Here is a 26,936-nt window from a genome sequence, read left to right as displayed (position 1 = left end):
CTTACGTTTCCCGGGCTGCTTCATTGAAGCCTCGGACACAAGAATGGGCGAATGCTTGGGCGAAATATACAAAATTGCCCACAGGTTTACTCTCCGATTCCTACGCTGTTAATCACTACTAGTGGACCGGAGTTGAAAGTGACCAACAGTGGCTACGCATCGGACGTCCTCAAATGTATTGAAACATAAACCCGCTGAAAAGTTAACACCAAAATTGCCCCCAAAACCCCCATTCCCTGCTCCAATCTGCACTCCTCCAGCAAGCACGATTTCTCCACCCATCCAACTCAAATCATCACCACCATAGAATCACTGAATACCATAGAATACCTAGAGTGCAGAAGAGGCCATTCGGTCCAGCGGGTCTGCACAGATCCTCCGAAGGAACAGCGCAACCAGGCCTATTCCCCGCCCGAGCCCCGTAACATCACATAATCGTTAGACACTTAAGGGGCAATTTAGCATGGCCAACCCATCTAACGTGCATATCTTTGGACCATCCATCACTCAACTTCACCCACCACTCATCTTCCTCGGACACTTATTCCGTTCAGCTCACGCCACGAGCCAGAATCACTAGTCCACTGGTAATCCCTTCTGTGATTCAAATAATGTCAGCAACTGCGTTCACTTCCATTACATTTTAGTTGGTGAAATAAACTATGCGTTCGGAGGTCTTATGGTTTCAGAACAACTGTGTAACCAACAATACAATCTGTCAAGGCATTCATAAGTCATTCAACTTCAGAGCAGATGTGCAAACAATCCATTCAGAAATCGAATATCTCTTGAGGAGATGCGTGAAATTCGAATTCATCAATTGTGATACCAATCTGCAAGGCAGGCACAATAAGTCTAATAATTTGAAATCAGCTAAGTAAACCACAATTTTAAGTATAATAAATTAATTCGAAAGTCTAATAGTTTGATAAGTGTAATCCACAATTTTTTTGACACTAAGCATGTCTTACAGTATTTTAATGAAAAATCACACCGGGATACTTCCACGTACTTTCTCCATCGACACATCCCATACATTCAGAAATCTCACAGTTTTCGAGAAATCTGTTCACGATAGTAAATATGCCATTGCATTTAAAAGTCTAATTGCTTTACTAACATTTCGAAACGTTATTGTGTAAAACAGTAAACGAAAACCCCGACACTTCGTATTACAATAATCTTAGGGCCAATTCTAATGCATTGCGTGAACAGTAATATTACTAATACACTAATAAGACAAATTCAAAATCGTGTTTGCTTGACTAAAACCAACTTAAGTTGCCAAACCATGAAAAGAGAATTGCCCACAACACGGCAAATTCTTTGAAATGAAACAGGACATCTCAGTTGTTCCGGCTGGGAATGCCAGGGATGCGGTTTCAACCGCAATCAAGGGTGACTATCTATGTGACCAGAACATCTGGGCGTTGTTTGGTTCAGGAGGGTCGATCCAAGTTACTCAGTGTACATCACCTTAGCCCTACAGCACCTCTGCCGTCACTTCTATTGTTCCAAATTTTCGATCCTTAGCAGATTTCCAGAAATGCATGGGAATAAAGTTCTTGCAAATAGATGTTAGCAGCACTGATACAGTATTTTTGGTTCAGCGCCTAAACTAGCTCCCCCTGGCAATTATCTAATGCTAAACGAGACCGTGAAAAGCCTGGTCACCTGTGGATAAATTGGGTAATTAAATTATCTGAAGGTGGGGGCAACAAGTCTCCACAAATATGCCCATCCGCAGTACTGGGAGAGCCTAGCAAATCAATACAAAATTAGGAGGAAGCATTTGCAACAATCTTCAGTCAGAAGTAGCAAATGGATGACACATTTCGGGAACTTCCTGAGCTACCCCCTGTCACAGATATCAGCGTTCAGCTAACTATATCCACTCCATGTGATATAATGAAAGGATGGACCCAGATCACATTCTAGCAACAGCACAGAATGTTTACGCTTCATAACAAGATCTGAGACAAGCCTTTCCAGTGTGGCAACACCACTGGTATTTGGCTGAAAATGTCGAAAACTGCCCAAGTGAATCATGTACACAAAAAGCACAATAAAGTCAACCCAGCAAGGTACCGCTCTGTCAGTAAAGTGATCGAAGGTGCCACACACAGCTTTCTCAAGCAATAGCTTTCCAACGACGCTTAGTTTGGAAGTCGCCAGGGCCACTCAACTGCTGGCATTCTTAGAGGATTAGTCCGAAGATAGATAAAAGAGCTGACCCAGGAGGTGAGCTGGGAGTGACTGCTTTTGACATCAATGTAGAATGGAAAGGCGGTGACATATGGTATTGCCGCTGGACCCATGATAAGGATCAGGGGACCGGGGTTCGAATCCCATCATGGAAGGTGATGGAATGAAATTCAACAGAATACCTGGAATTAGAAGGCTACTGATGACCATGGACCATTGTCGATTGTTGTAAAACTCCATCTGGTTCACTAGTGTCCATTAGGGAAGGACACCTGCCATCCTTACCTGGTCTGGCCTGCATGTGTCTCCGGGCCCACAGAAATGCACTCACTTGTTTTCAATCGCTACGAAAACACAAAAAAGGAATGAAATGGCATTTAAGAAGGGACCGGAAACTACAATGGAAACGCCAGCACTGCCGACCGTGCAAAGTCCTCCTTGCCAGCATCTGGCTCCTGTCCCACCGACTAGTTAAGCAAAAGCCTGACATAGTTGGACTCACAGAACAATACCTTAGAGAAAGTGATCCCGACACCACCATTACCATTCCTGTCTTACTGGCATGGCAGGCACAGCGGAGGTGGAGGCCCTAGGAGTCCTTAATATAGACTCTGGAACCCAGGAAATCACATAGCTTCAGCTTAAACATGGTCAAGGTTTACCACGTACCGGTCACCAGGTCACCATCAGCTGATGAATCAGTACTCCTCCATGTTTAGCACCTGTGCAACTGCTCAGAATATGCTCTGGGTGGGGGACTTCAATTTCCATCACTAACAGTGGCTCGGCAGAACCACCACAGACCGAGCTGGTCGGGTCCTAAAGGACATAGCTCCTAGACTGGGACTGAAGCAGGTGGTGATGGAAGCAACATCTGGCCTGTGAAATCCTACCAACTGTCCTGGCTTGACACAATTCACACCTCTTTAACCTGGGGTTACCCCATCTCTGGATCTGTAAAGATTTAATCACCTGCTAATGCTTGCATTCCAAGCATTGTCTGGCATCCTTGAATCTGTCTATATATATGTTTCTGGAACATACCTCTTCATTCACCTGAGGAAGGAGCAGCGCTCCGAAAGCTAGTGACATCGAAACAAACCTGTTGGACTTTAATCTGGTGTTGTAAAACTTCTTACTGTGCTCACCCCAGCCCAACGCCGGCATCTCCACATCACAGTGTACCTGATATCAGTAGTGGGTAAAATTCGCTAATCCATCATCAAAGCGTTTAAAGCTGACGACTTCGAAAACGAGTGGCAAGATCAGACATAGTCAGCATGGACGAATGAAGGGGAAATCATGCTTGAAACATTTACTGGAATTCTTAGAGGGTGTAATTAGTAGGGTTGACGAGGGGGGAGCCAGTCGATGTGGCCTATTGGACTTTCAGAAGTCTTTTGTCCCGCTTAAGAAGTTAGCATGTAAAATTAACGCCTGTGGTACTGGGGATAGTGTATTAAGGTGAAAAGAAGATTGGTTGGCAGACAGGAAACAGAGAATACACAATAACGGGTCTTTTTGAAACTGGGAGGCAGTGACTCGTAGAGTACGACAGGGATCGTGCTGGGACCCCGGCTATTCACAATGTATATTCATGATTTAGATGTGGCAATAAATGTAATACCTCACAATTTGCAGATGACACCAAGCTGAATGGGAGGGTGAGCTTGGAAGAGGATGCAGAGATCCTTCAGTGTGATTTGGACATACTGAGCAAGTGGGCAAATGAATGGTGGATGCAGTATTGTTTGGATTAATGTGTGGTTATCCAAATTGGCAGCAACAACGAGAAGGCAGACTATTATCTGAATGGCCATAAATCAGGAGATGGGAATGTGCAACGAAACCTAGGTGGCCTAGGACACCAGTCACTGAAGGTAAGCAATAAGGTACAACAGATGACTAAGAATACAGATGGCATGCTGCCCTTCATTGCGAGGGGATTTGAATGCAGGAGCAGCAATGCCTTGCTGCAATTCTACAGGGCCTAGGTGAGGCCACGCCTGGAATATTGTGTGCAGTTATTGTTTCCTTATCTGAGGAAGGATGGCCGTGCTTCAGAAGGACTGTAGCGAAGGTTTACCAGACTGATTCCTGGAATGGTGGGACTGACATATGAGGAGATATTGAATCGGTCACGATTTTAATCGCTGGAGTTCAGGAGAATGAGGCAGGATCTCATATAAAGCCATAGAATTCTACCAAAGCTCGACAGGGTAGACGCAGGAAGGACGTCCCGATAATGGCTGTGTCCATAACTAAGGGCCATAAGACATTTAGGACAGAGTGAGGTAAAATTTCTTCACACAGCGAATGGTGAGCCTGTGAAATTCTTTAGCACGGGAGGAAGTCCAGGCCAAGATATTGTACGTTTTGAAGAAGCAATTATATATAGCACTTGTGGTGAAGGGAATCAAAGGATACGGGGGGAAAGGGGGACTGGGCTAGTGAGTTGGAGGGTTAGCTATGATCATAATGAATGGCGAAGCAGGCTCAAAGCACCGAATGGCCTCCTCCAGTTCCTATTTTCTCTGTTCCGATGTTTCGATGAAACTCACCAGCGAATTCTGCCAGTCAGAAAAACCGGAGCAGCAGACGACTGGGAGCGCCGGCACTTTCACGTCCTGCTCCAAGCCACGCACTATCTTGATTTGGAACAGAACTACCGTTCAATCAGTGTTGCTTGTTCCAGGTACTGGTGCTCCAGTCCTAACTGCTTTTTGGATGACCCCACACCATATGTACTGCAGCGGCAGAAGAAACTCGTTCACCATCATATTCTCACGGGGATTTAGTAATAGGCAGTAAAAATGTTTGCTTCGCCAATGGTGCCTCGTTATACATTATATAACTAATCCTAGGTTCATAATTTATGATTACATTATTTCAAGATTGGACTATTCTAGAACACTCGTGGGTACTCGACATATATCTCTCCCATGCTCTTTCCTCTCGTCTAGCGCCTCCGTTTCTCGTCATGACTCTCCATATATTTCCATTGTCATGATATTGAAATGAATTTGGAAGAGACCATGTCGTTCTATGAGACCTGCTGAGCAAACCGACATCTTGAACCTCAGAGATTCCGCCTTCTGTGAATCTGAGGTCATCCAAAACACTCGTACCCATGTTGAAACACGGCCAGTTAACTCAGTTGGCTGGCCGGTTGGAGAATTGGTTTCGTCTCACGGTTCCGTCTCATTTGAAGTGTGGTGACCCTCAGCTTAAATCGCCACCTGTCATGTAGGAGGGCAGATAACAGGATTAAAGTGATGTGCATGAAAACGAGCAACTCATGCCTGTGCTCGTTGATCTCCGTTTATACTCAAGCAATACTTTGATCGCACATTTCTCGAACTTTATTTAAATCCCTCCAGAGCATTTCACCACATTTATCGTGTTAACACCTGCAGCCTCCGTTGATATCCGTGCTCTGCTAATTCCAGAACCCATATAATCCCAAATTTAAAAACTCCATAGTTGATCGTTCTACCTTCTGTTGTGTGGCATCGAGTTCTGACATAACTCCACCCCACAATCCCGACCACGTTTGCGACCTGTCCTCGCTTTCCAAATTTCCTGAGCATGTTTTTTTCGCCTACTGTTCTTCTGCATGTCAAATTTAGTTTCATACTGCAGCTCTGAAGTGCACTGGAATGTGCTATTAGATTGAAGTCGTCATATAAATGCAGGTTGCTTCTGTTAACCGCCTTATTTTCATCACTGTTTTGCATTATTTGCACTTCTGTACAGAGGGAAAATTGAACGAAACAGTTGAGGGTAAATTTCTGGAAACTGGAATATTCAAATTATTTTTTGTGATGAATGTAAGAGGTTGCCATATTTTATATATTTTATATGCAATAACGTTCTTAAAACTTTGGTTAAGATGCATACAGACAGTATGCCTGCCAGCGTGGGGATTATGGTGTCGTAAAGGTGAGCAAATCGTTGCTTTGCTAGTGAAGTGTTCTACTAATATACGTTGAGATTTCATTTGGGTTAGGGTTAGGTTCTATAGATAGCTAGCGAATGAAATATTGTTAACGTTTGAAGGGACCTTAAGTGAAGGTAATCTATGAGGGCCATTTTGTTGGATCCTGGCTAAACGAACCAAGGTACATTTTGTAAGAGGAAGCAAAATAATGTGTTTTGCTGTGAGTAGATTATGTACTTAATTGGAGGAGCCAGGTCTCTTTCAAGAGACAATAGGTTCCATAACTCTAATCTGAACAGACGTGTTGGGGTTTATTCCTGAAAGGTTCTCTCTCCAAAGGTTCTGCACATAAAAAAACAAGTAAACCCTTGGTTTCTAACTCTATTCATGAAAGGCATTTCATATGCATTGGTTTGCTCAATTGGAATATATGGCAGGCTTCGGAAATCAGTAAAGATTTTGTCGTTTACTTAAAATGATTGTACCTTCTAACTGTAAAGCAATTTATGTGTTTCTGATGTATTCAGTTGTGTGATTAAATTCAGTTTGTCTCCACAGAAAACATATATATTTGTCAGTATCATCACTCCTGTGGTGCAGCAATATTTCCTCAGTGTTACAAATTGGAAATTATTGTGCTCTTGGTAGAGATGCTAACATTTTAGGAGCACGTTTATCGTCTTCAGATATAGTGCTGCCTAATCATTATGGACGTTTGGATCACACACGCAGCAGTCAGGTAAAATACATCGAAGCAATTGGGAATTTGAGGGATCGAATTATTTTCCAAGTGACCTTCCTGGGTGGTAGAAGACAAAACGTGTCTTGGAATTTTTACACAACTTACAGTTTATGCAAGAGAAATGCAGGATTGCAAAGATAATGCCAAAATTCATTTCTGCGCGCTACTGTGGTGCTTAAGTACACAAGGTAAAGAATGATAAGTAGAGTGCCGTTAATGATTTGTGCAACATTCAACTTAAGACTGCTTTTTAACTTCTCAGATCTTCAAAAATGCGAGAAACCGCAGCGTGAAGGCGGTAAGAAGTGCGATCAAAAGCTCCTCGATGTGTATCTTCAGGACAAACATTTTTCATTAGAAACATAATGCCAAACAGTATATATATTATATACAACATATATATGGTAACCAAGCCGGCATAAATAGCATTGTATAATCGCATGAGCACGGAGAGAACAAAGACAAAGAACAAAGAAATGTACAGCACAGTAACAGGCCATTCGGCCCTCCAAGCCCGTGCCGACCATACTGCCCGACTAAACTACAATCTTCTACACTTCCTGGGTCCGTATCCTTCTATTTCCATCCTATTCATATATTTGTCAAGATGCCCCTTAAATGTTCCTATCGTCCCTGCTTCCACTACCTCCTCCGGTAGCGAGTTCCAGGTACCCACTACCCTCTGCGTAAAAAACTTGCCTCGTACATCTACTCTAAACCTTGCCCCTCTCACCTTAAACCTATGCCCCCTAGTAATTGACCCCTCTACCCTGGGGAAAAGCCTCTGACTATCCACTCTGTCTATGCCCCTCATAATTTTGTATACCTCTATCAGGTCGCCCCTTAACCTCCTTCGTTCCAGTGAGAACAAACCGAGTTTATTCAACCGCTCCTCATAGCTTATGCCCTCCATACCAGGCAACATTCTGGTAAATCTCTTCTGCACCCTCTCTAAAGCCTCCACATCCTTCTGGTAGTGTGGCGACCAGAATTGAACACTATACTCCAAGTGGGCCTAACTAAGGTTCTGTACAGCTGCAACATGACTTGCCAATTCTTATACTCCATGCCCCGGCCAATGAAGGCAAGCATGCCGTATGCCTTCTTGACTACCTTCTCCACCTGTGTTGCCCCTTTCAATGACCTGTGGACCTGTACTCCTAGATCTCTTTGACTTTCAATACACTTGAGGGTTCTACCATTCACTGTATATTCCCTACCTGCATTAGACCTTCCAAAATGCATTACCTCACATTTGTCCGGATTAAACTCCATCTGCCATCTCTCCGCCCAAGTCTCCAGACAATCTAAATCCTGCTGTATCCTCAGACAGTCCTCATCGCTATCCGCAATTCCACCAACCTTTGTGTCGTCTGCAAACTTACTAATCAGACCAGTTACATTTTCCTCCAAATCATTTATATATACTACAAACAGCAAAGGTCCCAGCACTGATCCCTGTGGAACACCACTGGTCACAGCCCTCCAATTAGAAAAGCATCCCTCCATTGCTACCCTCTGCCTTCTATGGCCTAGCCAGTTCTGTATCCACCTTGCCAGTTCACCCCTGATCCCGTGTGACTTCACCTTTTGTACTAGTCTACCATGAGGGACCTTGTCAAAGGCCTTACTGAAGTCCATATAGACAACATCTACTGCCCTACCTGCATCAATCATCTTAGTGACCTCCTCGAAAAACTCTATCAAGTTAGTGAGACACGACCTCCCCTTCACAAAACCGTGCTGCCTCTCACTAATACGTCCATTTGCTTCCAAATGGGAGTAGATCCTGTCTCTAAGAATTCTCTCCAGTAATTTCCCTACCACTGAAGTAAGGCTCACCGGCCTGTAGTTCCCGGGATTATCCTTGCTACCCTTCTTAAACAGAGGAACAACATTGGTTATTCTCCAGTCCTCCGGGACATCCCTGAAGACAGCGAGGATCCAAAGATTTCTGTCAAGGCCTCAGCAATTTCCTCTCCAGCCTCCTTCAGTATTCTGGGGTCGATCCCATCAGGCCCTGGGGACTTATCTACCTTAATATTTTTTAAGACTGGCACCTAAAGGTCCAAATCGTGCAACATTGGAATAGAGTGAAATATGATTCAGAAACAAATGATTTAGGACTAAAAGATGCCATATTTATCCGACAGAAAGGAAACACTGAGTGGAGAGATTATGTAATAACGTGACCAATAATGCTACCAGTTGGGAAGAGGTCATGTGTGTCTCGGGGAGTAAATTTCGGGAATAAATTCAGCCCCTGAAACCGTTTCCGCTACAACTGAGGAAAGACTCGATCTAGAGGATAACCCCATTCACCATGGAGTCTATATCATTTGAACTGGTGGTCAAACAAAAATGTAATAATTTAAGATTTAAAGTTATGAATTTCGCTGGAATGTAATGCTTGTGTGCCCGCTGGTTGTCGGAGAGGAGGCGATAGGCGTAGAGGTGCATTTGGAGATGGACGTGGTTCTATAATTATCCCTTTATTTGCCTGACAAACTGCATTCAAACTTGTGTCCTTAATGACTGCGCTGCCATTTTAAGGTTCTGTCTGAGATTTTTGTCTTGGACTCTGCCAGCATCAGCAAAAAAACTCTTTCCATTTCGCCGATCGATTGTTATAATTATCCGACAAACCTGAATGAAATTCACTATGCCAGGGGATAACCGCTTATTTCATGGAACCGCATTGCTTAACCTTTCGATTCCCGCCAACACTCTGGTGACCCTGCACTACTAAATGGCGAATGGGTTAATTTTAATGCGTGGTTCCCAGAGCTTTAGACGTTATTCCAAACGTGGGATTTTCATCGCCGCAGAAAAAAACCTCACCCCTTTCATCTTCTAGCTCTATAGATTCCATTCTGAATGTTTAAGTATCTGACAACTACATTTTAAGATGGGTGTATATGAAGTATTAGTTCTTGTTGAGACATTACTTTCTCTACAAAGTCGTAACTTAAGAAACACTTTGTTACATCCTTACCTTCTCCAAATGCCTCAGTTGAGATGGCATTAGCTTTGAGAAAGAATTGAGGAGCAACCAGGGTTTGGGTGCGGAAAGACGCGAGCAAAGTCCCCGGACAACAAGAACAACATGAGAGACTGAGAAGTAACACAAAATAATTACCAGAAAAGGAGGTCTTAATTCATTAGCAGCATCGTCAGGGGAAGATAAATGTCATATTAAATATCAATAGAAGCTGTTGAAAGCTTTCAGGTTACGAACATTAGCAGAAGCGTCAGACAGACGAGAGAAAGGGAAATGGGACAGATGGGGAAAGGAGCATGTGGGCGATGAAACATACGAATGCCCGGCCAGAAAAATAACATTGCATGCTGATTGTTCTGGTATCACTTTATCAATGTACGCCGATGGCGATGGAACGATTGCATTAAATAATGCAATATTGTAAAACAATGGGGTTGCTGTAGAGGCCTGAATTATTCTTGGACTTGTGTGAAGCTAAAGTTGAAGACGGGTTGACCCATTGGCTCTCAACCATTCCCTGAAAATGCACCATGAGAGAAATATTATCCTTTGCAGCTCATCAAGCTCCATTAACTCGGTACTCATGACCCCTTAAAACAATAAAAAAGAAACAATTCTGATTCCTAACTTGAATGGCTACCTGCTTTCTGAGGTCCATTTCGCGCAGTCTTTTCACAGGTACAGATATCCCAGCATAGTTATCCTTTGAGATATTTGTGGAAAACCAGTATTCTAATCCTTATTGCCATTGAAAGAGTTCATCAGCGTTTCAACATATTCACAGGTGTACGCAAGTAGAGCGCCCTCTAGTCGGACACAAATTAAATGCACTCTGAGCCCGGGGGTCCTAATTCCATCCTGAACGTATTCGATACTGCACCAATTCCAATAAATCAGTAAACTTGCAACCTGAGGAAAGTTTAACTTCGTTGGCAGAGCACGTCGACGGAACGTAAATGACGGTCTCGAAACAATGAAACCTACCGCACTTTCACAAGCATTGGGTATATCATGTGCAGGTTTTGGAAAATGTCCTTCCAGTGATTATTGTGTGTATGTGGGGTTTTGCTCATTCCTCAGAGAATGCTAGCCCAGGGTGTTGCTCGAAGGGACGGCGATTTAAGCACTGTGCAACAGAATCGACCACATAATTCCAAAGGCTGAAGCGAGCAAATATAAGCAATTGTTAATTAGCCTGGACCAGACGACATTATCACCTTTGCAAAGAAGGGGAAAGAACAAACTCAGCCATTCTCATTCAACACCTCTGTCGTGCTTGTTATTGTTTGCCTGTTCATTCGCCTATTATGACGACAATCAAACCATTGTGCAAACAAATGCAGATGCAAACTGTCGCAGCACATTCGAATATGCGTCATTAGAAAATCTCATCAATTGATCATATTTTTTCGAATGCATTTGGCACTTCGTCAACAATAACCAACTCCTATTTTCATTCAAGATATATTGGATGATCATTCATGTAAGTACAGGCGAAAATTGTCAAGGGAAGAATTATTGCAATAATAAGTATGTTCCCGAAATTGAGGATCTTGCGAACGGGTCATGCAAAGCATATTTGAAAGCTGTTTATAATATTGCTGTCAATCGCGAAGAGCTTTGACATATTCAAAGTATATTCCATTGGTCGATATTCTCGTGGTCCAATGTACAAGGAGGAATTGTTTGATCGCGTTCTCATGGATTAGTGGGTCACGTAGGTCAATTGTAAATAGCCGGATTTAGAGAACAGTGATGACAGTCGAATAAGATTTAATTTAGCTGGCGGGAATAAGAACGATCATTCCTTATAGCGCTTATTAAGAGAACAGCCAATATCAGTCGAGTGAGAGTGCATCTTTCCTGGTTAATTTTGGAATCAAACATTTTGAAGAAAAAGGAACATCCGTCTGTCTCTATAATTCAACATCGCTCATTATTGCACTTCTAGGAATCTGCACTGTGTTGCATTTCGCACGTACTGTTCATGCATTATGAACTGTCCTTACCTTCTGACAGACAACCAGAGCAATGTTTCAGTTAAAATCTTGCATTTTTCCTTTTTTCGAGGTTGGGATCTTACTACAACTGGCAGTGAAACTGACGCTTCGGATTTCAAGGCCAACTGAAACTGCTTGAAATCAGATAACATACACGGAGCCATCCGACCTCAATTCACCCTGTGGTGTAGCGCAGGCAGGCTGAAGGAATTCAAGGTGGGATCCATCAACTTGTAACATTTTATTATTATTAGACAAGTGGTTAACTGCAAATGTTACACATGTGCTGGAGTAAAACTCCTAAGTATAAATCCAGCAGGCACAGGTTTGCTGGAGCTGTTTCTATTAACGTAATTGGTTGACGAGATTCGGCCATACAAGCACAGGATTGCCATTGAAGATTTGTTAAAAGGCATTGCTGGCAGTTTCCCACTGACAAGGCTGTCGTCAGCAGAGGTAAGGATGTTCTGGAGAAGTGCGACCTATTGGTGACGACCATTCCCGTGGAACTCGGGTCGAAGCAGATATACTATTAGATGGGAATCGATGGTCATAAGTTGAAGTCGAAACGAAAATAAACAATCGTGAATTCTAAAGAGAAAGTGGAACGTGAGCAATCGAGAAAATTGATGAAGAAGAGGGGAAATTACTTGATAAAGAAAATCTCCAACTTGAATTCGTCGTGAAGCTCGAGAACGACTAGAGAGCAAATACTATTCGTCTAACATCGGTAGGTGAGCAGAAATGTATTTTCTGCACTTCTGAAGAATTACCATGAATCTGAATTCGCCGAAATAATCTTGGAATATGTCCTTGCAGAGTGTTTTCGGTACAGAGTCTTTCGGAGGAAGAGCTATGGATTTGCAGTCACCTCTTTCAGAAGAGCACCTCGGTCACGACGACACAACAAAGACGGCTTTTCTCGATAGCACTGCTTTGTACCAGCGGGTGCAAACATACATTCAGGAATTTTAAATGGGAGCAAGGCCTGACCTAAACTTTGCTGGACGACTTTTGATACGTGATATGCATCAATGGCATGTCCCAGCTGGCAGAAAAAAAAGTTCATAAAAGACAGGAATGGCAGCCGATTAGTCATAAATATGTTAGTGACGGCCGGAACGGTGGCTCAATGGTGAGCACTGCTATGTCACGGATTCAATTCCGGCCCTGTTCATTGTCCATTTGGAGTTTGCGCATTCTCCCAGTGTCTGCATGTGCCTCACCGCCACAACCCAAATATGTGTGGGGTCGGTGGATTGGCCACTCCAAAAAGGCCCTTAATTGGAAGATTTAAAGGATAAACATATTAGGTCCTAGTTTCGGTGTTTCAATTAATTTTGAGTGATAGTAAGATTGAAAATGAAAGTAATTTAGGCTCGAAAGCGAAGTTGAGAGTAATGAGGTCATGAGTAAGGTTTCAAAGTTGCAGGAGTGTACCGGCAGGCAGCAAGGTGGTTTAAAGTGTGCCTTCTTCAATGCCAGAGCATCCGGAATAAGGTTGGTGAAAGTGCGACATGGGTTGGTACCTGGGACTTCGATGTTGTGGCCATTTTGGAGACAGGGATAGAGCAAGGACAGGAATGGTTTTTGCACGTGCCGGAGTTTACGTATTTCAGTAAGCTCAGGGAAGATGGTAAAAGAGGGGGAGGGGTGCATTGTTAGTCAAGGACAGGATTGCGGTGGCAGAAAGGGCGTTTGATGAGGACTCGTCTACTGAGGTAGTATGGACTGAGGTTAGAAATATGCCTCCGAAAAGTTCCAGAGATGTAGAGGAAAGGATTGCAAAAATGATTCTGGATAGGAGCGAAAGCAACAGGGTAGTTGTTATGGGGGTCTTTAACTTTCCAAATATTGACAGGAAACGCTTTAGTTCGAGTACTTTAGATGGGTCCATTTTTGTCCAATGTGTGCAGGACAGTTTCTTGACACAGTATGTAGATAGGCCAACGAGAGGCTAGGCTATATTGGATTTGGTACTGGGTATTGAACCAGGACAGGTGTTAGATTTGGAGGTAGGTGAGCACTTTGGTTATAGTGACCACAATTCGATTACGTTTACTTTAGTGATGGAAACGGATAGGTAAATACCGCAGGGTAAGAGTTATATTTGGGGGAAAGGCAATTATGATGCGATGAGGCAAGACTTAGGATGCATCAGATGGAGAGGAAAACTGCAGGGCATGGGCACAATGGAAATGTGGAGCTTGTTCAAGGAACAGCTACTGCTTGTCCTTGATAAGTATGTACCAGTCAGGCAGGGAGGGAGTGGTGGAGCAAGAGGAAGAAGGAGGTTTGTGTAAAGATGAGACATGAAGGTTCATTTCGGGCGCTCGAGAGTTACAAGTTAGCTAGGAAGGACCTAAAGAGAGAGCTAAGAAGAGCGAGGAGGGGACATGAGAAGTCTTTGGCAGGTAGGGTCAAGGAAAACCCTAAAGCTTTCTATAGATATGGCACGAATAAATTGATGACTAGGTTAAGAGTAGGGCCAGTCAACGACAGTCGTGGGAAGTTGTGCTTGGAGTCCGAGGAGATACGAGAGGTGCTAAATGAATATTTTTCGTCAGTATTCACACAGGAAAAAGACAATGTTCTCGAGGAGAATACTGAGATTCAGGTTACTGGACTAGAATGGATTGAGGTTCATAAGGAGGAGGTGTAATCAATTCTGGAAAGCGTGAAAATAGATAAGTCCCCTGGGCCGGATGGGATTTATCGTAGTATTTTCTGGGAAGCTAGGGAGGCGATTGCTGAGCCTTTGGCTTTGATCATCTTTGTCTACAGGAACAGTACCAGAAGACTGGAGGATGGCAAATGTTGTCCCCTTGTTCAAGAAGGGGTGTGGAGACAACCGGGGTAACTATAGACCAGTGAGCCTTACTTCTGTTGTGGGCAAAATCTTGAAAGGTTTATAAGAGACAGGATGTATAATCATCTGGAAACGAATAACACGGTTTTGTGAAGGCTAGGTCGTGCCTCACAAACCTTATTGAGTTCTTTGAGAAGATGATCAAACAGGTGGATGAGGGTAAAGCAGTTGATGTGGTGTATATGGATTGCAGTAAAGCGTTTACTAAGGTTCCCCACGGTAGGCTACTGCAGAAAATACGGAGGCAAGGGATTCAGGGTGATTTAGCAGATTGGATCAGGAATTGGCTAGATGGAAGAAGACAAAGGGTGGTGGTTGATGGGAAATGTTCAGACTGGAGTCCAGTAATTAGTGGTGTACCACAAGGATCTGTTTTGGGGCCACTGCTGTTTGTCATTTTTATAAATGACCTGGAGGAGGGCGTAAAAGGATGGATGAGTAAATTTGCAGATGACACTAAAGTCGGTGGAGTTGTGGACAGTGCGGAAGGATGTTACAAGTTATGGAGGGACATAGATGAGCTGCGGCGCTGGGCTGAGAGGTGGCAAATGGAGTTTAATGCAGAAAAGTGTGAGGTGATTCATTTTGGAAGGAATAACAGGAAGAGAGAGTACTGGGCTGATGGTAAGATTCTTGGTCGTGCGGATGAGCAGAGAGATCTCGGTGTCCATGTGCATAGATCCCTGAAAGTTGCCACGCAGTTTGAGAGAGTTATTAAGAAGGCGTACGGTGTGTTAGCTTTTATTGGTAGAGGGATTGAGTTTCGGAGCCACGAGGTCATGTTGCAGCTGTACAACACTCTGGTGCGGCCGCATTTGGAGTATTGTGTGTAATTCTGGTTGCCGCATTATACGAAGGATGTGGAAGCATTGGAAAGAGAGGAGATTTACCAGAATGTTGCCTGGTATGGAGGGAAGATCTTATCAGGGAAGGCTGAGGGACTTGAGGCTGTTTTCGTTAGAGAGAAGAAGGTTAAGAGGTTAATTAATTGAGGCATACAAAATGATCAGAGAATTAGATAGGGTGGACAGTGAAGGCCTTTTTCCTCGGATGGTGATGTCTTGCACGAGGGGACATCAATTTAAATTGAGGGGAGATAGATATAGGACGGATGTCAGAGGTAGGTTCTTTACTCAGAGAGTAGTAAGGGCGTGGAATGCCCTGCATGCAACGGTAGTAGACTCGCCAACACTAATGGCATTCAAATGGTCATTGGATAGACATATGGATGATAAGGGAATAGTGTAGATGGGGTTTAGAGTGTCTTTACAGGTCGGCGCAACATCGAGGGCCGAAGGGCCTGTACTGCGCTGTAATGTTCTATGTTCTATGTTCAAAGTACGGCAAAGGTAAAAGAAAAAAATGACACGCTCGCATCAGTTGCTTAAGTGAGGAATTCTGGCGTTCAAGGAAAGCAATATGTTCCTTTTGTCATAACATGTGTTGTAAATGGCAATCAAAACAAAATCCTAAACATTACTGTGGTACGATGTTTTTCCTCAAATAATTATTGTCCTTGTCGTTAAGGTTCACGTGCAGGCAGGATGTTTCTCACAGATTCACTGATAAAGAGAATGGTTTGAGGGCAAAGTTTCCCCGCATTTGTGCGATGAGGCAGGTAAGTCATTTGTTATCCTTCAAAATAATGCAGACACACAATAGCAGATATTGTCAGGAGGCTGAATGTAAGGTTATCAAATGAATGTATTGCTGAAAATAATTTACTCTCATTTTCGATCAGTTTCCTTCAAAATATGACATCGTCACTGCTCCGGCCATACGGCATGTTCCCCCCTACCCTGTACCTGCCAGCACCCCACCCCCATCCATCCCCAGCCAGCCCAGCCAGTCTACGACTCGGCAGCCCATAGTCGCTCCTCTCTGTGCCCTACCTCCGCTCTCTCCCTCATCAGCCACGGCGATGGTTTCATGATTGTTAAAAGCACAAGTGACCTGCGTTGTCGTGAACTTGGGTCTTCAGAGGAGGAGAATCGAGGAGGCACCGGAGAATACCCGATCGTGAATGATATGCGAATGGCATTTACAGTGCCTTCCTTAACACATTAACACTGCTGTGGAGCTGACAGAGAATTGCGATTTGGCATCAAATCGGCAACCACCGCGATTTTGGTGTTGGAACCTATTCTCCGTCCAATTCCTTTTTTCCAAATTCCCGTATCATCCAACGGATCCCGCACAGGGGCACAATTCTCCACTCCCACGCCGGTTGGGAGAATCGCCCGGGCCGCCAAAATATCCGGGGACGCCGGTCCGACGCCCTCTCGCGATTCTCCCAAGCGGCGGGAACGGCCCGGTCGAGTTTCGCGGGCCGCAGTCCGGAGAATCGCCGAAGACACACAAAATTGCGATTCTCCGGCACCCCCGCTATTCTGAGGCCCGGATGGGCCGAGCGGCCAGGCCAAAACGGCGGGTTCCCCCCGGCGCCGTCCACACCTGGTCGCTGCAGTCGTGGGCGGTGCGTGAACGCTGGGGGGGGGGGGGGCGCCCTGTGGGGGGGGGGGGGGGGGGTCGAGGGGGGGATCCTGCACCAAGCTTCACCTGGAAGTGGGGTGGCCCGCGATCGGTGCGCACCGATCGTCGGCCCGTCCTCTCTGAAGGAGGACCTCCTTCCTTCCGCCGCCCCGCAAGATCCGTCCCCCATCTTCTTGCGGGGCAGATTTAGAAAGGACGACAACCACGCATGCACGGATTGGTGCCGGCCAGATGACGCCCGTTATGCGGCGCTGGCCGCGTCATCTATGCGCCGCTGCTTTTACGCGGGCGACAAGGCCTGGCGTGTGTAGATGATGCGTCCCCCGATCCTGGCCCATTGTCAGGGCCTGAATCGGTCGGGACTGTTCCGCGCCGTCGTGAGCCTCAACGGCGTTCACGACGGCGCGGCCACTTCGGGGTGGGAGTGGAGAATCCCGCCCCCTATTTTCTGAACATTCTTACAGCCATGGTTTACATATTGCTGGTTCAGTTAACTTTTGTGTCATCGATAACTCCGAGAGAGGTTATGCTGTGGGATTAAGCGATAATAAAAGAGAAGAGAAGAGAGAGGAGAGGAGAGGAGAGAAGAGAATGTCGACAGTGCGGAAGAAAGCCATTAGGCTCACTGAGTCTGCTCCAACCCTCTGAAAGAGCACCCGACCTTGGCAGACTCCCCCATCCTATTCCAGTAATCCTACCTAACCTGCACATCCATGGACACTAAGGAGCAATTTAGCGTGGCCAAGCCACGTAACCTGCACTGCTTTTGACCGTGGGAGGAATCTGGAGCACAAGGAGGAAACTTACACTCATACGGGGAGGCTACGGGGAGGACGTGCAAACTCTGCACTGTCACGCAAGGCAGGAATTGAACCCAGGTTCCTGGTGCCGTGAAGAAGCACTGCTAACTACTGTACCATCGTGCCACTTATTGGATGTACCGAGTCAGCTTGAATCTTGCTTGGCACTCACGAGGCGTCACTGTTGCTTGTCAGTCATCAGCTCTGAGCTGAATATTGTTTAGATTTGCTGGGTATAGATGGGCATAGGTTTTTACAGTATGTGAGCAGGGATTACTTTTACTTCAGAATGTACAATCTTAGTGAACATGTTCACTTCTGATATTTTTGATAAGGGACGTTCTTTGATAACACAGCTGAAAAGGGTTGTGCTGTCGATAGCACGGTAGCATTGTGGATAGCACAATTGCTTCACAGCTCCAGGGTCCCAGGTTCGATCCCAGCTTAGGTCACTGTCTGTGCGGAGTCTGCACATCCTCCCCGTGTGTGCGTGGGTTTCCTCCGGGTGCTCCGGTTTCCTCCCACAGTCCAAAGATGTGCAGGTTAGGTGGATTGGCCATGATAAATTGCCCAAAGTGTCCAAAATTGCCCTTAGTGTTGGGTGGGGTTACTGGGTTATGGGGATAGGGTGGAGGTGTTGACCTTGGGTAGGGTGCTCTTTCCAAGAGCCGGTGCAGACTTGATGGGCCGAATGGCCTCCTTCTGCACTGTAAATTCTATGATATTATTCTTAAGAACTCCTGAATCGATATCCTTGAAGTGCAACATTCATAATTATCATGCTTTATGCTTGGCCTGGTCTCCACCAAGGAGAGTTTATTTTTCATGACTGACACTGACTTCAATTTTGCTTGGGCTATTTAGTGCAACTCCCGTTTATTTTCTAACTCTGTGTTGCAAATACCACCTTGTCCTTTGCACAGACGTGTTGGCCTCCCCTGTCGCTGACAAGGAGGACATTTCTGCATCCTCATCTGCAGTTCGTTGCTGAGGTGTTCTCCACCATTCACGGTGGAATGTCGCACGGCTCCAGAGCGTTGACATGGTCTTTTTGTTGTGGGATCTATTTGCTTCGTCCATTGAATGCTACTTCCACTGCAAGCACATTGGTTGCGTTTCAAGTTCAAGAGGTTGGCTCCTCATTTCTACTTATCCCTGCTGCTCCTCCTGGCACACTATCCAGGACAGTGAACACGGGTTGATCTAATGGGAAAAGTATACTCAGGGAAATACAACGCCTTGACGATACCGATTGTTTTGACTGCGGTATTGCGATTGATTAATGGTCCACACCGTTTGGCACATGTAAAATTTGAGTCGTCATATCTGTTCTGAATTAATATAATTTGAAACGGAGGATGGACGGTATTCTAGTCTTCACAAATATTCCAGTGGTCGCTCCTTCCAAATCATCCCAAATAGGTCTGTTCGTGAGGACGAGATCTACTACGTTTTTCCTCTTGTTGTTTCCTTCATTATCTTCCTTCCACCCAGTCTGACAAACGGCATGTTCAGTTGAGGAGGCGGTGGCCGAGTAGTTTGTCGCTGAACTTGTAACCCAGTAAACCCAGGACAATGATCTGGGGACAGGGTTCGAATCCCACCACGGCAGGTGATGCATTGAAGTTCAATAAAATATCTGAAATTAAAAGTCTCACGATTACCATGAAACCATTGTCGTAAAAACTCATCTGGTTCATTAATGTCCTTTCGGGAAGGAAATATGCCGTCCTTACGTGGTCTGGCGGACATGTGACTCCAGACACACAGCAACGTGGTTGACTCTTAACTGCCCCCTCAGAGGCAATTAGGGATGGGCAATTAATGATGGCACAGCCTGTGACGCCCACGTTCCATGAACGAATGGAAAAAGACTTGATGACCTCGGCCAGAAGTGATGATACTCGTGATGCTACACATTTACCTCCCTCACCGTGCATTGATTTTATGTCATTTGTTGCATTCATTGCTTCATCCATGTGGTGTTCCTCACGGAATAGTGTTGGTTTCAAAAGTTGAGGGAGCGGGAAATTTAGGTAATATTCTGAACGATGCATTGTTCATATTTGATCTGATGCCAGTAAAATTAAAGGATGAAGGGGATATCTTGCGAGAAAAGCCAGCTGCAATAATGTTAACCTGCCAGTCCTTTCTCTCCCTTACCGAAGTCTCGTAATGGAAACAACATCAAAGCTCCAAGTACTAACCCAAGGTCTAAGTTCATCTGCCTTACCTGTTACAGTTCGCTCATTGAAACAAATGCACGTCAGGCCCAGGCCCTCCTTGATCAGCAACCACACCCTACCTGCTCTTCCTGAGTCGTACTGGCCCTACTCTCTAGTTCCCCGTCAGTTAATTCTCCTTTGCTTTGGTTCCCATCCCCCTGCCAAATTAGTTTAAATTCTCCCGTGTGACATTAGCAAACCTCGCGGCCAAATTATTTATGCCCCTCTAGTTTAGATGCAACCCGACCTTCTTGTACAAGGTCCTACCTGCCCCGGATGAGATCCCAATGGCCCAGATATCAAACCCTCCCTCCTACACCAGCTGTTTAGCAATGTGTTCAGTGTACTATCTACCCATTTCTAGGCTCACTGGCACGTGGCACAGAGTAATCCTGAGATTACAACCCTAGAGGCCCTGCGTGTTAGCTTTCTTCCTACCTATGTCGTTAGTACTAATGTGTGCCACGACTTCTGCTGATGGACTCTCTCACTTCAGAATGTTTTCTGCACGTTCAGAGACATCCTGTACCCTGGCACCAGGGCTGCAACATACCATCCTCGAGTCTCTTTCACGTCCACAGAAGCACCTCGCTGTACCCCTCACTATTGAGTGCCGTATAACTATTGATAAATTGCTCTTTGTCCCACCCTGCTTAACAACTGCTTTTGGTGCTGGTGTTTTTATCCCCTCCTGGGCCACCACCCACCCGCCTCCCAATACTTGTTACAGAGGGGTACGACCACAAGGAATTCCTGCCCTGACTGGCAGCCCTTCTAGCGGTCACCCGCCTATCTGCCTGCACCTTGGGTGTCACCACATCACGTAAACTCCTGTCCATGACGCTTTCCACAACCTGCACGCTCATACGTGCTTCCATCTGTTGCTTCAACATATCCATGTGGTCTGCGAGGAGTTGCAAGTGGGTGCGTTTGCTGCAGGTATAGTTGTGCGAGTCGCCGAAAGCGTCTCAGATCTCAGAAGTACAGCACTTAACCCCACTGACGGACAGTTATATCATTAATTAAATTATTTAAGAAAGTATTTTGGACTCTTACCTTCCCTTGTCGCTGCAGATACCCGAGGTAGATCTTTATATCACTTATCTTCCCCAGGTGCTCTCTGGATCTCTCCCTCTTCAATTATCACACTGTGCAAAATTACCAAGTTTCAATCCCACTCTGGCTGCCTCGCTCAGGCTATCTCCCACTTCACGTTCGCAAAGCTTACTAATCAAACGTGAATCGATAGTAGCAGATGATGATCTCTCGTAAGCTGGAGTAGAATCCATTCCGATCTACCATCGATGGAAGAGCTGCAACAAGTAACCAAACCAGTTCAGTTGAAGTACCCGAAAAACTACGATCTCTCCATAGTTGAGGGATGTTCATGTGGGGGATATAAAGGAATATGAACTGACGCAGGGATTTGATGGAACGTTTAAAGACAAACCATGATTCGTATCAAGAAGGCGCACGTGAAAGTTAAGAACCAAAGGTGAGATGATGGAAAACAATTGAAAACGAGTTTTTGAGACTGAGAATACAGTTTATAATCGATTGCTAAATGAAAATTGAGGATTGTGGCGCTGCTGCGATGCCTAGCATCCAGGCTGGTTCTCCCAGCCACTGTCAGAAGATCTCGAAGAGCACATCCCCTCGGATACTCGCAATAGGCCTAGTGCTGACCATATTCATCAAAGCAGTACTTGCAAAATATGCAACAGCATGTCGACATCTGAGACCGCGTTTTGCCAGCAGTTGGTCAACAATCACGACCTATGCTAAGAATTACACGAACCTCCAATTTACAGTGAACAGTCAGGGTTGCGACGAGGCTCCCCTACCAAATCTAGAAGCTAAATATAGACATACACAGGTACGTGACCTCTCAAGGCATTGGACCTTTTTCACCTAAACATAATACTGGGGATATGAGCACCCTTATGCTTTCTTTCTGCGTACTCTTCGACCAATCAGCGGTGATTTGCCAACCAACCAGCACCCATGTTTCATGCAGAATGAATTGTTGCTCCTTCTAAATCTGACAATATTGCATCCGTCCGGAAGGGTGAAAGATCTAAAGATTCGAAAGCGGGTTACTTTTTCAGCAACACTCCAGTTCTGCACTAAAGAAGCGACTGAAAGTTAAATAGTGCTTTTAAACGTTAATTGGACAATTCCTCGAAGGGGGAGCCTATACGAATCAAAAAGACGAGGGGGCGGGGAAACAGTGCATATTTATGTCAAAAGGTTGCCACTGACATCCTGAGGCCAATGACCTCTGCCTGTGCTGGATTACTCTGTGATCCAGTGACAATTGCCGTTCGCCTATAAAATGTTTGGAAAACCACTCCAGTAATCCGCTGGTCAAGCAAATGTTATTCACCAAATACGTAACAGTGTTAAAAGGTAAAATAACTCAGGACGGGTCACATGTTCAAGGTATAATTTACGATAAATAAAGTTATACTGATCAAAACGTTTCATTCGCACAAGCAAAGTAGGGCAGGTTTTTCAATGTCACGTCTGTCGTCAATTCGGTTTTCGTATAAATGTTTGGTGTTAAATGATATTTCACAAACTTTTCATCTGAAATCGTTAAACAAATTTCTTTCCATTTAACTCTTTGGTTTAATTATGTGTTTTAAATGAAAAGCACATACTGTATTGGAATCGAATTGTTATTTCTAAAGGTGGTGAAGGATTCACCAGCGACGAAATTGATCCCCAACGTTCAGTGGGTACTTTTCGCCTTCACATTCTTTTTATTTCGCTCTGTTTAACGCAGTCTTGAAAATATGCTGGCAATGTGAGTTTTGTCTAGTTGGCTTAGGGTTCCACATATTTCTTTGATATTATTCCCATGTTAACGATCGTGTTAATTGTCAGAAAGTTGAAATAGGCCAAAGCGATTGAGACAAGATTGTCTTCAAAATTAAAAGACTCCACAGTGACCCCCCAAATCATCGGCCAAGCATGTTGGTCCCCAAAAGGGACGAATATAATTTACTGGGTGGAACATTCATTTTCGGAACGTGAATTCCACACACTGGGAATGCAAAGAAGGAAAATTCGGTGGGTGCAGATTTTAAGAAAACATCTTACAGTAAACTTGGTTTCCACTCGTAATCTAGATAGATCAATCAAAATAAGAGGAGTGATGAAAGGAAAAAGTACACCCACTGTGAGTAACAAATCTTTTTCAAAGCCCGCACACGTTTTTCAGAGGCTAGAAAGGAGAGAAGGAAGATGATCATTGACATGGAGCAAATATTTTGCACGATAATTCTTGGAGCTGAATTCGATGTTGGGACTCAAGTTTATTGATTGATTGTTTTTCTCATTCGATTTGCAGCGAGCCGAACTTCGTTTGGTAAGAGCGTTGCATTCATCGGAAACAAGTCACTTATGACGATATGTCGGCTCTTTTCTTCCAAGTATTCGCTGTTGAAGGCAACTCACTTGCATTGATTTTGTTGGAACAGCGGGAAATATCGCATATGATCGGCGGCACGGTGACATATTGATCAACACTGCTGCCTCGCAACTCCAGGAACCCGGGTTCAATTCTGGCTTTCGGTGAATGTGTGGAGTTAATTCTTCCTCCATGTATCTGCGTTGGTTTCTTCCCACAATCCAAATATGTGCAGCTTACGTAGATTGGCCATGATAAAGTAAACGTTGCTTATGTCCAATTTTGTAAATGTACAGCCGCCAGCCAATGTTGCATACAAATCCTCAATACATGATATAGAATAACAGTCCAAACTCGAATTCATGTTCACTGTCAATGTATAGTCTTCGCAGAGGTGGACTGTCTTATCCGGCTTCAAGACAGTACCACTGGAGTTGTCCACTTAGCGAAGTGCACAGACCTTATGGTGTCCAAACTCTCCTTACAATGAAGTTCCGTCTCGGCTTTCTCCACTAAAGCATAGGGAACCGGATGGGCACGAAGATTTCAGGGTTGTGCCTCTGGGAACACTTGGATATTGGCCATGACCCCTTTAATTCTATCAGGCTAGGAAACGCCGGGAGGCTTGTTCAGTACAGCACACAGACCGCTCGATCCCATTTAGAAGATTTATTGCCAATCCAACTGCAGCTGGTGGAGCCAGTCACGCCCCAACAGGCTCGGACCGCTTCCTTGCACAACAATGGTGGCACTGTGAACTGATTGTTGTCTATAAACTACCAGAGCAAAGGTGTAGTGCACAATGGTTAGTTGATACCGCGTCTAAGTGGACAAATTAGCCGCCTTGTCGGTCAAAATCTTGACGTTTGGTCCGTGCACTGGGAATACCACGTGAAGAACAACACTCCAAACCATTCACCTCCATCCCCTATATCCCCGTTCCGCGTTTTCCCGGGACAAGCAGTGCCTGCTGAAACGTCAGGGAGATTTCGCCCAAATATTTCTTCTGTTTTTCCATTTTGTTTATACCATAGACCAATGTTCGCCGAGCACATCGGACAAAAACAGTACCATACTCACAAAACTAAGCTTTCTTCCGTAGACATGATGAGAATTCAGTGAAGAGCGTATTAGAGGACCTCTCCGCTGATTTAAACAGATATCTTTGAAACATTACTGGCGGGGTTGGATCAAAGTGATGTGCTTCAAATGCCACAACTTGGTCCAAGGACTTCATATTTGGCATTACCTGGTACTTGAAACTCCAGATCACGCTGAATGTATGCGCTGCACAGGCCATCAACAGTATGATCGTCTGGCATTCGCTCTCCATGATGTTCTTGGTCCAGAAGAAGTTACCCTTCCTTTCTGTGGACGGTTTTCAATAACGGCATCCAATATATCTAACCACACAAATAGAAGCACGGTGAATTAAGTTAATCCAAACCTGGGTCCGGAAAATCACTGAGGTAGCTCAGCCAGGTATTTCACAATGTCGGCAGCAAGTCAGTTTAATCCTTGACATCAGTTTAATAAGGACCTGGGGCGTCCAAACCGAGCAAAGTAAAGAAACATAATTCTATTTACACACGATATTTGTTCTGTCCGGTACATAATCTATTGGATTCTTGTTCTGCTGTGTAGCTTACGGCCTATCTTTTAGATAGAGGTCAATCACCCACTTTGCAGGGCAGCTCCTACTCTGTAAGGACCAAGGGGAAAATAATAATTTCCACGCCTTGGGCTCCGTAACAGCCATTACACTTTCGATTAGCCTTTTGATTGTTTTCTGCACTTGTTTCTGGCTTGGACCTGAACCCCCGAGACTGTTTGGACATCATAGTACCTAACTGCTTTCCATTGGAAATTATTCTGCTGCTCTCTGCTGTTTTGGTCCAAAATGTACAACCACACTTCTTTACATTAAATTCCATCTGCCAAAATTTTGCCCGTTCATCTCATCTGTCAATATCTCGGCTATCATCTCGGCTATCTACAATGCAAACTAACATTGTATCTTCCGTAAATTTGGATCTATGACTTTCTATGCCATAATGCAAGACATTAATGAATAGTGCGAATAATTCAGACCCCAACACAGATCCCTGTAGTATACAATTAGTCATACCTGCTAATTTGAGTAATTGCCCTTCATCCACACTCTCTGTCACCTGCCGTTCAACCAATTCCGTAACCATGTCTTTTATTTGTCCTTAACTCCGTGGGCTTCCACTTCAGTTAACAGACTCTTGTTTGGGACTTTATTTAAGACGCCGTGAAAGACTATGTAAATGGCATCCATAGCCATTCCCCTGTCAACTACCTTGCTCACCCCTTCAGAAAATTCAATAAAATTGTCAGGCATGAACTTCCCTTCACGAATCCATGCTGGCTCTCTCTGCTCGACCGAAATTTTACAAGGTGTTCAGTTACCCCATGTATGATTATGGACTCCAGCAATTTCCACAGCATACATGTTGTCTAACCGGTCTATAATTCCCTGATTTCCCCCTTTCCCCCTTCTTAAAAAGTGGAGTGACATGCAATTTTCGAATCCAGAGGGACTACTGAGTGTAGTGAACCCTGATGAGTACAGTTAGGGCATCTGCAATGTGCTCCCGTCATTCCTTTAAAACCCACGGATGGAAATCGGCAGGTCCTGGGCATTCATCTCTCTTTACTTCCATTAATTCCTAGTTACAGATGCTGGATTATTGTCGACTATTATTTTTTTCGGGACATCCGGCAAGTTGTGCTTCTTTTTGAGGCAAAGCAATTGTTCAACATTTCTGCCATTTGCCCTTTTTCATTGACAATGTCTGCATTTTCAACTTTTGGTGCGCCTACATTTTCCTTGACCACCATTTTCCTTTTATAAAACTTTAAAAATGCTCTTGTTCATTTTGATATATCTTACAAGTTTTTCATAATCTATTTTAGTAGCTCTTGTAAGCTGCTTTGTGGCTCTTTGATGGTCTTTGTCTCTAACCATTCCACCGGATCTTTGCCATGTCTTGCATTATTGGAAGCCCTTTCTTTTAGTTTTTGCTGTCCCTAACCTCTTTAGCGTTAACGTTTTTGTGGACTGGAACCCTTTCCTTTTAGGGGTATATAGTTGCTCTGCATTTCGTTAAATGTTCCTTTCACTATTCTCCACTGATCTTCGGTATTTTAGCCCAGCCATGATCAGCCATGATCTCATTGAATGGCGGAGCAGGCTCGAGGGGCCAGATGGCCTACTCCTGC

At 44.6% G+C, this 26,936-nt stretch overlaps 1 protein-coding gene across 1 annotated transcript in view; it reads left to right on the top strand.

Annotated features, from left to right (window-relative positions):
* The window catches only part of LOC140389103 (uncharacterized), a 383,180-nt gene that overhangs the window by 215,598 nt on the left and 140,646 nt on the right, over nucleotides 1-26,936 (top strand). Inside the window, exons 38-41 of the mRNA XM_072473262.1 lie at nucleotides 5,962-5,988; nucleotides 7,150-7,185; nucleotides 11,351-11,371; nucleotides 23,631-23,648. Coding sequence (XP_072329363.1) covers nucleotides 5,962-5,988; nucleotides 7,150-7,185; nucleotides 11,351-11,371; nucleotides 23,631-23,648 — 102 coding nt within the window. The remainder of the gene's footprint in view (nucleotides 1-5,961; nucleotides 5,989-7,149; nucleotides 7,186-11,350; nucleotides 11,372-23,630; nucleotides 23,649-26,936) is intronic.

This window comes from Scyliorhinus torazame, chromosome 14 (genome assembly GCF_047496885.1).
Source record: "Scyliorhinus torazame isolate Kashiwa2021f chromosome 14, sScyTor2.1, whole genome shotgun sequence".
Taxonomy (NCBI): domain Eukaryota; kingdom Metazoa; phylum Chordata; class Chondrichthyes; order Carcharhiniformes; family Scyliorhinidae; genus Scyliorhinus; species Scyliorhinus torazame.
The sequence above is the reverse complement of the archived record's forward strand: the minus strand, read 5'-3'. Positions and strand labels throughout refer to the sequence as shown.